At 47.9% G+C, this 15,319-nt stretch overlaps 1 protein-coding gene across 1 annotated transcript in view; it reads right to left on the bottom strand.

Annotated features, from left to right (window-relative positions):
- The window catches only part of LOC120043956 (zinc finger protein 385C-like), a 105,958-nt gene that overhangs the window by 15,093 nt on the left and 75,546 nt on the right, over window positions 1–15,319 (bottom strand). The window contains exons 2-3 of the mRNA XM_038988552.1: window positions 11,137–11,279; window positions 3,367–3,477 (exon numbers count right to left, since the gene is read on the bottom strand). Of these exons, the coding sequence (XP_038844480.1) occupies window positions 3,367–3,477; window positions 11,137–11,279 (254 nt within the window). The remainder of the gene's footprint in view (window positions 1–3,366; window positions 3,478–11,136; window positions 11,280–15,319) is intronic.

Raw genomic sequence — 15,319 nt, 5'->3', positions numbered from 1 at the left:
TACAGTAATGCATTTTTTACATGTATTGTAGTGTTCCTGGACATGGCTCAGTTCGTAAGAGCATGGCACTAGCAACACCAGAGTTGTGGGTTCGATTCCCACTGGAGTGTTACAGAACTGTGTCAGCCAGTGTCAAGAAGACCCGAGCAACTTCATTCTGGGGATGCATTTCGTTCTTGTTTTGGACTTTGCGGATGATTTGTGTATTGGTATTGTATTGCTATTGTATTACTGCACTGTAGGAGCTAGAAACACAAGCATTTCACTTCACCTGCTGTAACATCTGCTTATATGTGCACGCGACCAATAAACTTTGATTTGATTTCTTTACAAACAGTATTTCTCTTGATCTTGTCAATACTGGATCAGATTTCTTTTTTAAACTTATTGTGATGTGAAATCATTAGTCATCATCATAGCAGTACATTTGAGTATATATCATACTATTTATGTTTCTACTTTAGAGACATACATTTTTATTATCTATTGTAGTTCTCTAAATCTGTAGCAGACAAGCGGATTAAGTAATAGTAAAATATATTTTTACAAAAGAGAAGAGAATCATATCAAAAGTAATGTGAGCATTGCATTGTGAAATGACTTTATATGTGGGTGTATTGAAATGTGAAACATGTATTTCTAGATGAAACATTAAGTTTGGCGAAAAAGTGACTGTATGATTTTGTGTGTTGTACTTTTTGATGAACTTTTGTACTAAGAGTTATGAAAATTGCACCAAAGCGATAAAAAAAAAAAAGTATAATATTTTTGCTCCTGGGTGCTGATTGGCTGAAACCATGGTGACTGTGAAATATCAAGGCTACTGCACAAACAGCAAGACAAATAGTGAGCTCAGAATTGATCAAGTAAATGCATTCCTCACTCTTGCTGTTCTGCTCTGTCGTGAACTCATAATGATGAACTCACAGCCGTCTCTCAATCCAGCTCCTCTTTAGAATTCGAAGAATTTCCTATCTCGCAATATAAATGCAAATAAGTCATAAAATAACCCAAGCCGCAAATAGTCCTGAAATGAATTGTGGGGAAGAAATTAGAATGAAGAGAAAGAGTGGGTTCTACTTTGATGGGCAAGCCAATGAAGGAATCCTAAGTGTTAGAGAGAAGCGTGGAAGTGACTCACCCTGTTCAATTAAGCTTCTCTCACACAATGAGACCTTCTCATTAGAATGAATACAACACACTGATGCTCCTTTTGGGTTTTGTATCTTCTCTCAACTGCCTCAGCCTCCATAATAACCTTAATAGCCATGCTACCAGACAGACAGACAGACAGACAGACAGACAGACAGACAGACAGACAGACAGACAGACAGACAGACAGACAGACAGACAGACAGACAGACAGACAGACAGACAGACAGACAGACAGACAGACAGACAGACAGACAGACAAACAGACAGACAGACAGACAGACAGACAGACAGACAGACAGACACAGACACGTCTCATATGACAACAAAGCAATGTGGGTCAAAGTAAAAACCAAGGCAGATCAGATCCATCAGAACCATGGTCTATGGCTATATGCAGTTAAATGTGTCCACTGTGTACAGTAATAACAAACCAAATGATGTACCTACTGTTCTGTGTCGGGAGCTCTGGCTATAAATAAACCAACAGCAGCCATCAACACTTCTTTAAACACTACATGGACTATAATATTTCACCATGTCGTCTGACTGATCGGCCGTGAAAATGCTTATGAGATTATTGTGCTGTGACAAATCAGCTCTGCTCTCTTTCAGCCCCCGTTACGTTCTCCGTTCTCCAGTCCAACTCCGAGCCATACAGGACGAGACACACAGAGAGACAGGGAGACACAGGGAGTGTGAAATGAACATTAGCATGAGCACTTAGCTTTTTAAAGGCACTGACTGTCACGTCACACCACCAGACATGAATGCAGGCTTTGAGACTCCTTCTGTAATGAAAAGCGCTATAGAAGTTGAATACATTTCTTATTACACGTTCTCTAAATAAGGCTTCTGTCTCGATCACTATCTGACTATTCAATGTGCTACATCGAATGTACGTTCACAACGAATATTCTTTATATTTCAAATAAACATTACAGAACGTGGAGCTAATGTACAATATCTAATAATAGATAGTATACAATATACCGCAAATAAATACTTATATAGAGATCTCCTCATTTTCCATTTGAAGTTTATTTACAGCATGACTGAGGAAGTTATCCTCCTCCCTATAATGGGCTGTTTAAAGCTCAGTGCCCCCCTCCCTCCTCAGACCCCCAGACCTGACACCTCTCTCCAACTGTAGCTGGCGCTGTGCGGAGGGAGGGTGGGAATGGGATTTGCTCTACCGTGTGAAGCCTGGAGAGAACGCCTGCCACTGTCTACTCTGCTTTCCTTTCCCCCTCAGCCTCTTCTGTGTCTCTGCTCCTCTTTGAAGATCAAGTCTCAAGAGGATGTGTGTGTGTGTGTGTGTGAAACAGTATTTGTGTGTTCCTCTGTGCGTATGCGTAAGTGAGAGAGCGAGAGAGAGGGACAGGGAGAAAGAGTTTTTTAAAATTTTAAAATCAGCCTTTGCCCAACTCTTAGGTGCTTGTGTGTTCAAGACATTCCATTTCATTGGTTGTTTGTTTATGTGACTGTGTGTATGTGACTGTGACTGTGACTGTGTGCGTGTGTGTGTGTGTGTGTGTTTGAGGTGGCAGGAATGGGAGAAATCAAAAGAGCAGTTGAGAATGTTGGCTCCTGCCTGGGCTCGTGATTGTTTCTGCTCTTTGCTGATAAACGGAAGCTTTCCCTGCTGTCTAATCCCTCGCACCAATACAACCTACCGCAGTACACCAACACATGCACACACACACCACTTCCGATATCCAGGAATACAGAAAAGCAAATGAATACCTTCCGATTGAATAATAAGAACATTTTACACAGAGGAACACACATGCATGAGCATTTGGATGCACACACACAAACACACGCACGCACGCTCAGAGCCCGACTGGAAACCCTATCAGCCGCCACAGACAAGCTGCTGTGAGTCAGTGAGGATGATAAGAGCTCAGGTCATTTGGAACGGCTTTTTTTTCTTAAAACATTAAAGAAGATAGAAGGAAGGAACAAATACATTTTAATTTATTCTAACTGTCAAATCTACCAACTAAAGTCTGCAACTCACTTTCCTTCTCTCTTAATCACTCTCTCCCTCTCGCAGTCATGCAGACACACACACACACACACACACACACACACACACACACACACACACACACACACACACACACACACACACACACACACACACACACACACACACACACACACACACACACACACACACACACACACACACACACAGCATTCTCTTACCGGTGAGTTGAAGCGCAGGTGACAGATGTTACAGGAGATGATCTGTTTCTTCTTGAGTGGCTGAGGGACGCCAAACGTGTGGTTGATCACCGCCTTCTGCACCGGGTCCATCTGCAGGACAGACAGGAGACCAGGGGTTAAATCTATCAGTCCATCCGTGACCTCTGACCCCTGATACCCCTATAAATCCACTGGGTTTGACCACAACAAAACTGCATGGAGAATTGGAGACACAGCTAACGTCAGCCTGAGGATGCAATGGCATGCGAGCTCTGATCCAGGGCAGTATAGTGAGAAGTAGCTCGAGAATGGTACTTTGACCAGACAATATAGACGACAGGTCACATGACTTTTACTGTCTATGTGCCTAAAGCCTCCAGACATTCCTGAGAGAGGGAAGATATTCTCTCCCCATCACAGCTTATAGGGGCTGTGAGGCCAGAGCCAGGGTGACTGCTCTGGGTTTGATTAGAATGGCTGGATTGCATAACGACAGCTGATTTCAGTGTGGCACCCATCAGCACGGTATCAAATATAACAATCACCCTGGATCCTTCCCCAGCCTGGCGTCTGGCTCGCCCCGCGCTGCCCTCTCCTCAGAGACAGAGAGGGAGGTGGGGGGGTGGCTGTCCCCGCTGTGGAGGGCTGGGTTGGAACAATGTACTGGGCAAGCCATGTTACACTCAGTGTAACCAGATAGACGTCTTCCCTGGCATCACTTCACAACAGTGGCTGTGTGTGTGGATGGCACTGGCTATTGTCTGATACACAACACTAAACAATGGCTGCCCCTCAATACACACACAGGCATGAACACACACACACACACACACACACACACACACACACACACACACACACACACACACACACACACACACACACACACACACACACACACACACACACACACACACACACACACACACACACACACACACACACACTCAAAGAAAACAGCTCTGTTTCTGTGTTGACTCTAAATGATCTGTTTTCAAAGGCCAGGTGTGGTGGGGTGTGGAATCGAAACAACCTTAAACACACCGGTCTTACAACCCTCATCCTGTGCAACACTGCTTGCCTGCTGTTCCCTCAAGGGTAACCCTACGCCCCTCTATTCCGGCTCCTTAAACAACGCGGTGCAGTGCTGCTACCTCGGGGAGTAACTAACCTTTCCCTTCCGAAGCCAAACCTGTGTCATGGAAACAGAGCTCCTCTACACTGTGCCCTCTGGCCACCTTCACAGGGTACGCCGCACACAACTATTTGTTTTAGGGAGCTGAGAGAATGTGGCCATTGTTCGCCCGCAGCCATCCTGAACATGCCGGTATAAATGCACCTATTGTCCGGCCCACTTCCTCTCTCCCCCCTCCCCTCTGCAGACAGGAGCTATCTCACGGCGGGCCGCAGCTGAAACGATGATTGAGGTGCAGGGGGGGGGGGGGGGGTGCAGGGGGAGACTGGGGTCTATTTAGCTCGTGAGACAGGTGCATTCATCTTTCCCCTGCACACACCCCGAACAACGTGTGCCTCTGCCTCCCCGGGCCCCAGAGAACTGGAATGTCACCATTGAGACTGGGGCTGGAGTCCCAAATTAGACTCTATTCCCTATGTAGTGCACTACTTTTGACCAGGGCCGGTAGTGCACTAAACTGGGAATAGGGTGCCATTTAGGACACAGCCCAGGAAAGAGGAAAGGTGAGACTGGAAGAGGGGGAAGGGTCCTAGTGATTAATGCCATAGCTGTATTGGTCTGCTGTGTGTTATATTAGCTAGGTCACATAGCCGCTATAGGCTAATTATTCTGTGCCAGAAGTCTCAGGTGGGCGTTATTTGCTGTTATTAACTCTTGAAGGCTGGTTTAATTCTAGGGAGTTGGTGGCAAGCGAAAGGCTACGTAGCACATCTGCTAGCTGTATGCTAGAGAAGTAGTGGTTCACAGATGACTTCATAGTGTGGTGATACTGTCGTTTTCTGGCGGTGTGTTTTTTTCTGTGCTGGAAGGCAGGTTGTATGAATAATGCAGCTGTTACTACTACTAATACTGCTGCTCTGACTGGTTGGCTAGTTTACTCCCTGGCTTTGTGATTGGCTAGGCAGGGTTTCTCACCGGGCTTCCTGGGTGACCGGTGGCTGTGGGTGGTGGTCTGCCGGTGATCACACACAGAGGGAGCCTTTCACTTGGAAAGTCTGTACCCCTCCATCCGATACAAGACACGTGCACGCTCCCAGATGACCATCCAATAAAGGACACGTGAACGCTCCCAGATGACCATCTGATGCAGGACACGCGCACGCACCCAGATGACCATCCGATACAGGACACGTGCACGCTCCCAGACAACCATCTGATACAGGACACGCGCACGCTCCCAGACATCCATCCGACACAGGACACGTGCACGCTCCCAGACGACCATCCGATACAGGACACGTGCACGCTCCCAGACCACCATCCGATACAGGACACGTGCCCCCTCCCAGACAACCATCCGATACAGGACACGTGCACGCTCCCAGACCACCATCCGATACAGGACACGTGCCCCCTCCCAGACAACCATCTGATACAGGACACGCGCACGCTCCCAGACATCCATCCGACACAGGACACGTGCCCCCTCCCAGACGACCATCCGATACAGGACACGTGCACGCTCCCAGACCACCATCCGATACAGGACACACTCCCAGATGACCATCCGATACAGGACACGTGCACGCTCCCAGACCACCATCTGATACAGGACACGTGCACACTCCCAGACGACCATCTGATACAGGACACGTGCACACTCCCAGATGACCATCTGATACAGGACACGTGCACACTCCCAGACGACCATCTGATACAGGACACGTGCACACTCCCAGACGACCATCAGATGCAGGACACGTGCACGCTCTTAGACCCTCCACTTCTCCCCATGCTCCTCATCCTTCCACTGTGTGAATCAGACACACAGATCTCTGTGGCTCACCTCTCCCACAGTTTTCAGCTGTGCTAACATAATTGCAAAAGGGTTTTCTAATGATCAATTAGCCTTTTAAAATGATAAACTTGGATTAGCTAATACAACGTGCCATTGGAACACAGGAGTGATGACTGCTGATAATGGGCTTCTGTATGCAGTAGAATGGCCTGTACTGAAGAGCTCAGTGACTTTCAATGTGGCACCGTCATAGGACGCCACCTTTCCAACAAGTCAGTTTGTCATATTTCTGCCCTGCTAGAGCTGCCCCGGTCAACTGTAAGGGCTGGAGCAACAATGGCTCAGCCGCTAAGTGGAAACACTTACTACCGAGTTCCAAACTGCCACTGGAAGCAACATCAGCACAATAACTGTTAGTCGGGAGCTTCATGAAATGGGTTTCCATGGCCGAGCAGCCGCACACAAGACAAAGATCACCATGCCCAATACCAAGCGTCAGCTGGAACAGTGGAAATTCGTTCTCTGGAGTGATGAATCACACTTCATCAACTGGCAGTCTGACAGATGAATCTGAGTTTGGCAGCTGCCTGGAGAACGCTACCTGCCCCAATGCATAGTGCCAACTGTAAAATTTGGTGGAGGAGGAATAATGGTCTGGGGCTATTTTTCATGGTTTGGGCTAGGCCCCTTAGTTCCAGTAAAGGGAAATCTTAACGATACAGCATACAATGACATTCTAAATGATTTCCTGCTTCCAAAGTTGTGGCAACAGTTTGGGTAAGGCCCTTTCCTGTTTCATGACAATGCCCCCGGGCACAAATCGAGGTCCATACAGAAATGGTTTGTAGAGATCGGTGTGGAAGAACTTGACTGGCCTGCACAGAGCCCTGACCTCAACCCCATCAAACACCTTTGAGATTAATTGGAACGTCGATTGCGAGCCAGGCCTAATCGCCCAACATCGGTGCCCAACCTCACTATTGCTCTTGTGGCTGAATGGAAGCAAGTCCCCACAGAAATGTTAAAAAATCTTGTGGAAAACCTTCTCAGAAGAGTGGAGGCTGTTGTAGCAGCAAAGGGAGGACCAATTCCATATTATTGCCCATGATTTTGGAATGAGATGTTTGACAAGCAGATGTCCACATACTCTTGGTCATGTAGTGAACGCACGCACACAGTCTGTAAGAGAAGGATCAAAGACTCACAATTTCTTAATTCTAGACACAGAAGCATCTGAAGAAATGTAACCAGCAGACTGCAGGTGTGTAAAGCTGTGTGGCTTATAGGTCTGTTTGAAAACAAAAGATATGTGGGCTTGTCTCTGGGATGCTGGTATTAAATCTTCTACGATGCTGAGGGGGAAAACACTCTAGGAATAACAATTATACCTCAAAGCCCAGGAGAAATGAAAAGTTCCAACTACTACAGACTGTAACAAGCGTTGGTGGGACCGGGAGACAAGTCTAGCACCGTAAGGGGCTGAGGGGTCAGCGGTCAATAAAGCGGTCATTAAAACAGTAGTATGGTTGTTGAATATCACATCATCAGAATCCCTGGATGCCCAGTCAGCAGCTCAGTGTGAGCTCACTCAACCCCTCCTCCCCTGTACGGCATTCTTTCTTTCTAACAGTTTATTTAACATTTTCAAAACACAGTCAACAACATATATACAAAACAGCGATGTCGAGGTCTTCCAAAAGTAGAACATGTGTCACGTTCGTCATAATGATAGGACCAAGGCGCAGCGTGCGTAGAGTTCCACATATTTTAATAAATTTAAACAAAACAATAAAGCACAAGCGAAACATGACGCTACTGGTGTGCACACAGGCAACTATCTGTAGACAAGATCCCACGAAGCACAATGAGGAAATGGCTGCCTAAATATGATCCCCAATCAGAGACAACGATAAACAGCTGTCTCTGATTGGGAAACATACCAGGCCAACATAAACCATTAATCACCTAGATGACCCACCCTAGTCACTATCACGCCCCAACCAACAGAGAATAAACAGCTCTCTATGGTCAGGGCGTGACAGAACCGCCCCCCAAAGTTGCGGACTCCGACCGCAAAACCTGACTCAATAGGGGAGGGTCTGGGTGTGCATCTACGATGGATGACACAGGGCGTTGGGGGCGGCTCCGGTGTGGGGCGAAGTACCCACTCCACTCGCAGATACGTCATCCTCCATGGCGGCTCTGGTGCGGGGATCGTCGCCGGAGGCTCCGGACCGTGGATCGTCGCCGGAGGAACCGGACCGTGGCAGGAGGCTCTGGACTGAGAACCCCTGCTGAAGGCTCCGGACTGAGAACCCCTGCTGAAGGCTCCGGACTGAGAACCCCTGCTGAAGGCTCCGGACCGCGGACCGTGTCAGGAGGCTCCGGACCGTCTCAGGAGGTTCCGGACCGCGGACCGTCTCAGGAGGTTCCGGACTGTGGACCGTCGTTGGAGATTCCTGACTGTGGACCGTCGTTGGAGATTCCTGACTGTCGACCGTCACCAGAAACTCTGGACTGGGAACTGTCGCCGGAAGCTCTGGACTGGGAACTGTCGCCGGAAGCTTGGTGCGTGGGGCCGGCACTGGTGGTACCGGGCTGATGACACGCACCTCAGGCCGAGTGCGGGGAGGAGGCACAGGACGTGCTGGACTGTGGACACGCACTCCAAGGAGAGTGCGAGGAGCAGGCACAGGATGCACCTGACTGGGAACACGCACTTGAGGGAGAGTGCGAGGAGCAGGCACAGGATGCACCTGACTGGGAACACGCACTTGAGGGAGAGTGCGAGGAGCAGGCACAGGATGCACCTGACTGGGAACACGCACTTGAGGGAGAGTGCGAGGAGCAGGCACAGGATGCACCTGACTGGGAACACGCACTTGAGGGAGAGTGCGAGGAGCAGGCACAGGATGCACCTGACTGGGAACACGCACTTGAGGGAGAGTGCGAGGAGCAGGCACAGGATGCACCTGACTGGGAACACGCACTTGAGGGAGAGTGCGAGGAGCAGGCACAGGATGCACCTGACTGGGAACACGCACTTGAGGGAGAGTGCGAGGAGCAGGCACAGGATGCACCTGACTGGGAACACGCACTTGAGGGAGAGTGCGAGGAGCAGGCACAGGATGCACCTGACTGGGAACACGCACTTGAGGGAGAGTGCGAGGAGCAGGCACAGGATGCACCTGACTGGGAACACGCACTTGAGGGAGAGTACGAGGAGCAGGCACAGGATGCACCTGACTGGGAACACGCACTTGAGGGAGAGTGCGAGGAGCAGGCACAGGACGTACCGGGCTGGGGAGACGTACTGGAGACCTGGTGCGTATAGCCGGCATCAATGGTACCGGAACTTTAACACACTTCACACGGCAAGTGCGAGGAGCAGGAACAGGACGTAGTGGGTTGTGAAGGCGCACTGGAGACCTGGTGTGTATAGCCGGCATCAACTGTTCCGGAACTTTAACACACTACTCAGGACGAGTACGGGGAGCTGACTCAGGTGGCACCAAACTGACAACACGTTCCTTTATTCCAAATCCGTGCATCCTCCACCAACTCAACAACTCTCCCATTTCTCTCTCCTCCAAATTCTCCTTCTCCCAGACTGGCTCTGGTTCACTCCTCGGCTCCGCCGACTGCTCCATGTGCCCCCCCCAAAATAATTATTGGGATTTCTGTGGCCTACCTCCCCGACTTCGTCGTTGTCCCTCCTTCGCTGCTTCCGCTTGCCTCCATGGCAGGCTCTTCTCTCCTGCTATTATGTCGTCCCAAGTCCATGATGTTCTCTCCCTAATCTCCTCTATCGACCAGGATGCCATTATCTCCCGGGCATGCTGCTTGGTCCGTTGTTGGTGGGATCTTCTGTTACGTTCGTCATAATGATCGGACCAAGGCGCAGCGTGCGTAGAGTTCCACATATTTTAATAAATTTAAACTCACCAAACAAAACAATAAAGCACAGGCACAAACGAAACATGACGCTACTGGTGTGCACACAGGTAACTACCTGTAGACAAGATCCCACAAAGCACAATGAGGAAATGGTTGCCTAAATATGATCCCCAATCAGAGACAACGATAAACAGCTGTCTCTGATTGGGAAACATACCAGGCCAACATAAACCATTAATCACCTAGATGACCCACCCTAGTCACTATCACGCCCCAACCAACAGTGAATAAACAGCGTTCTATGGTCAGGGCGTGACAACATGTTAGAATATGCAAATAAGAAAATTATGTAATTGTATTCTACTCAACTCATTACTAAATTTTTTACAGTTATTTTTCAATTATATTTGTTCGTATCATTTTTCCATGGTAGATAATCAAGCATATTTCAATTTCATACATTGTCTATATATCCCCTTCCCACCCCCTCCATACTCCCCTTCCCACCCTCTCAAATTATTATATGTGCTTATTTCTATTTGGAGTACATTTAATTTAGAGTACAGTTCAAATACATGAACTATATTTAAATTTGCAGATCTCTTCACAATTTCACTCTTACTTCTCTTCTCCTAAATCCCCCAAGAACCGATACTGTACTCTTCTGGTCACCTTGGTTCCCTACCTGTCTAGTGGGAGGAGCCTTTGACAATGTCCGCACAAAGGTGGGCGTGACTCTATAATACTAACAGATATATTGGAATTTAAGGTAATGGCATCAGGCACTTTGAGTAGCCAATTTTTTCAAACATCTTAAGCTCATGAAAATAACAGAATATTTTACAGACCAAAAGGTATTTTGAGTTCACACCAGCAGTGTGGTAGTTACGTAGATATGACTAGGTGATGTTGATGTGTCATGCCGTGCTGTGTGACTCACTGTGCTGAAGTTAGGGAAGAGGCTGAGGGGGGACGATCCATTGAGCCTGAAAGGCAGGAAGTGCTTGAGGTCAAGGTGGGGCTGCAGGGGCCGTCCCGGGACAGGCAGGGAGGCCAGGAGGGGGTTGCCCTGGGCAGAGGTGCCTGGATGGAACACAACAACACAACAGGGTTAGACAAACACTCAGAACAATCATGAGAGACGCTTTGATGTCTCTTTTCTGTCTCTTCTCACTACCAGTGAGTTTGGTAGGTAAGGCATGACATTTTTACATTTACATTTTAGTCATTTAGCAGACGCTCTTATCCAGAGCGACTTACAGTAGAGTGCATACATTTTTTTACATTTACATACTGAGACAAGGATATCCCTACCGGCCAAACCCTCCCTAACCCGGACGACGCTATGCCAATTGTGCGTCGCCCCACGGACCTCCCGGTTGCGGCCGGCTGCGACAGAGCCTGGGCGTGAACCCAGAGACTCTGGTGGCACAGCTAGCACTGCGATGCAGTGCCCTAGACCACTGCGCCACCCGGGAGGCTGGTGTGAGGTGTGGAAGGTGAGGTGTGAAGTGTGGGAGGTAAGGTGTGAGGTGTGGGAGGTGTGGGGTAAGGTGGGAGGTAAGGTGGGATGTGTGGAAGGTGGGAGGTAACGTGTGAGGTAAGGTGTGAGGTAAAGTGGGAGGTAAGTTGGGAGGTAGGTTGGGAGGTGTGAGGTAAGGTGTGAGTTGTGAGGTAAGGTGTGAAGTAAGGTGGGCGGTGTGAGGTGGGAGGTAAGGTGTGAAGTAAGGTGTGAGGTAAGGTGTGAGGTAAGGTGGGAGAAAAGTTGTGAGGTAAGCTGTGAGGTAAGGTGGGAGGTGTGCGGTAAGGTGTGAGATGGGAGGTAAGGTGTGAGGTATGGTGGATGTAAGCTGTGAGGTAAGGTGTGAGATGGGAGGTAAGGTGTGAGGTAAGGTGGGAGGTGGGGGTAAGGTGTGAGGTAAGGTGTGTGTGTGGGGGGGGGGGGGCTTTGACATTTGAGCAACCCCCCTTCACGACCCCCCTACATCCTATCACCCCACTGCCAGAGGTAATCCTTCAAGGACGTGCACCGGGCACTCACGTATACACACACACATATCATTTAATTACAGATTTATTGGCTGTGAGAGGGGAGTGCCTGGCCTGCACCGTACGAGCTGGGAAGATGATACCGGATATCAAATGGACCAGGGATGAAGAGATTTCTAATTTTCCGGCTGGCTGCGTTTCAGTGGGCCGGTGCTGAGCTGGGTACTTATCCCACCGCCAGGATCAATCATCAGTATCATCTCTGGGTCGCCAGACCTGTCCTGAGCATGCGCACTGCAACACACCGTTACAACACACACCGTGGATATGATAGGAGGATGAGGAGATATCAGGACACAATAACACACACCTTAGACAGAGAAGAGATTGACCTCGTAATAACACACACCTTAAAAAGAGAAGAGACTGACCTCGTAATAACACACACCTTAGAAAAAAAGGAAATTGATCCCATAACAACGGTCACCTCTGAAAGAGGAGATTGTCTGGTACATTACGACCCATTAGACATATCTACGCTAAGTCACAGCTGATCTTGGTAAAGTAGTAGATGCTAAAACATGGGTGGTTCTAGGTGGTTGCTATACAGTACGTCATAACAAACAGCAGATCAAGAGGTGAGACCTTATACATAGTACCACTGTCCTCACAAAGCCAAGGACCTGCAATATAATATAGCCATATAACACAGCGAGTGAAGACTAGCTATTCAGTATATATTACACAAGACAGGTATGATGACAGTTGAAGTCGGAAGTTTACATACACTTAGGTTGGAGTCATTAAAACTCGTTTTTCAACCACTCCGCCAATGGATTGTTAACGAACTATAGTTTTGGGAAGTCGGTTAGGACATCTACTGTGTGCATGACACAAGTCATTTTTCCAACAATTGTTTACAGACAGTTTATTTTACTTATAATTCACCGTATCACAATTCCAGTGGGTCAGAAGTTTACATACACTAAATTGACTGTGCCATTAAACAGCATGGAAAATTCCAGAAAAAGATGTCATGGCTTTAGAAGCTTCTGATAGGCTAATTGACATCATTTGAGTCAATTGGAGGTGTACCTGTGGATGTATTTCAAGGCCTACCTTCAAACTCAGTGCCTCTTTGCTTGACATCATGGGAAAATCAAAATAAATCAGCCAAGACCTCAGAAGAAAATTGCAGACCTCCACAAGTCTGATTCGTCCTTGGGAGCAATTTCCAAACGCCTGAAGGTACCACGTTCATCTGTACAAACAATAGTACGCAAGTATAAACACCATGGGACCACGCAGCCGACATACCGCTCAGGAAGGAGACGTGTTCTGTCTCCTAGAGATTAACGTACTTTGGTGTGAAAAGTGCAAATCAATCCCAGAACAATAGCAAAGGACCTTGTGAAGATGCTGGAGGAAACAGGTACAAAGGCATCTATATCCACAGTAAAACGAGTCCTATATCGACATAACCTGACAGGCCGCTAAGCAAGGAAGAAGCCCCTGCTCCAAAACTGCCATAAAAAAGACAGACTACGGTTTGCAACTGCACACAGGGACAAAGATCGTACTTTTTGGAGAAATGTCCTCTGGTCTGATGAAACAAAAATTGAACTGTTTGGCCATAATGACCATCGTTATGTTTGGAGGAAAAATGGTGAGGCTTGCAAGCCGAAGAACACCATCCCAGCCGTGAAGCATGGGGGTGGCAGCATCATGTTGTGGGGGTGCTTTGCTGCAGGAGGGACTGGTGCACTCCACAAAATAGATGGCATCATGAGGAAGGGAAAGTATGTGGATATATTGAAGCAACATCTCAAGACATCAGTCAGGAAGTTAAAGCTTGGTCGCAAAGGGGTCTTCCAAATGGACAATGACCCCAAGCATACTTCCAAAGTTTTGGCAAAATGGTTTAAGGACAACAAAGTCAAGGTATTGGAGTGGCCATCACAAAGCCCTGACATCAATCCTATAGAAAATCTGTGGGCAGAACTGAAAAAGTGTGTACGAGCAAGGAGGTCTACAAACCTGACTCAGTTACACCAGCTCTGTCATGCGGCATGGGCCAAAATTCACCCAATTTACTGTGGGAAGCTTGTGGAAGGCTACCCGAAACATTTGATCCAAGTTAAACAATTTAAAGGCAATGCTACCAAATACTAATTGAATGTATGTAAACTTCTGATTCACTGGGAATGTGATGAAAGAATTAAAGCTGAAATAATCATTCTCTTTACTATTATTTGGACATTTCACATTATTAAAATAAAGTGGTGATCCTAACTGACCTAAGACAGGGAATTTTTACTAGGATTAAATGTCAGAAATCATGAAAAACTGAGTTTAAATGTATTTGGCGAGGGTGTATGTATGTAAACGTCCAACTTCAACTGTATGTATGTATGTATGTATGTATGTATGTATGTATGTATGTATGTATGTATGTATGTATGTATGTATGTATGTATGTATGTATGTATGTATGGGGCATCTGTGATGGACGTGACAGAATAACAATGGGGAAGGCAGCAGTCCTGACAGCCGTCTGCCTCACGGTTTGATATCAGATTGACAACCGGCCCCTCCCCCTCCTCCTCTCTAAGATGAGTGTTGTGGCTCCATCCCAAATGGCACCCTATTCCCTACATAGTGCACTACTTTTGACCAGGGAAAAGGGTACCATTTGAGATGCAGCCTAGTTTTATGATTGGTCGGTGGAGCTGAGGAGTAAAGGGGCAACGCTGAAGCCCCAGGCATATGTTCACCGTGCTGGGTAGAGGCCTGGCTGTGTCTGCCCCCAGCTGGGTGCTGGGTGAGGACGGCCCACTGCTGTCTGTCTTTCGCCCACAGAGACGGCATGGAGGGCGGACATCAACTCCAGTCACGTGGGCCCCAGCCTTCCACCACGAGATGTCACACGCGCGAGAAGGAGCAGGGTTAGCCTAGCTTGGAGGACAGTTATCAGCTGATAGTGCATCCCTCCCTCCTTCTTTCTCTGTGGCTCCCAATACAGTTGATTAAATCAGAGGCTGGCTATTTGCCTGTTTGGATGATAAGACTAGCGCCGCGCTGAGGCACACGCATAGGAATCAAGGAATGTACAACAGCCAGCCACTGACAACTGA

The sequence above is a fragment of the Salvelinus namaycush genome, chromosome 3, assembly GCF_016432855.1.
Source record: "Salvelinus namaycush isolate Seneca chromosome 3, SaNama_1.0, whole genome shotgun sequence".
Classification (NCBI taxonomy): Eukaryota; Metazoa; Chordata; class Actinopteri; order Salmoniformes; family Salmonidae; genus Salvelinus; species Salvelinus namaycush.
The sequence above is the reverse complement of the archived record's forward strand: the minus strand, read 5'-3'. Positions and strand labels throughout refer to the sequence as shown.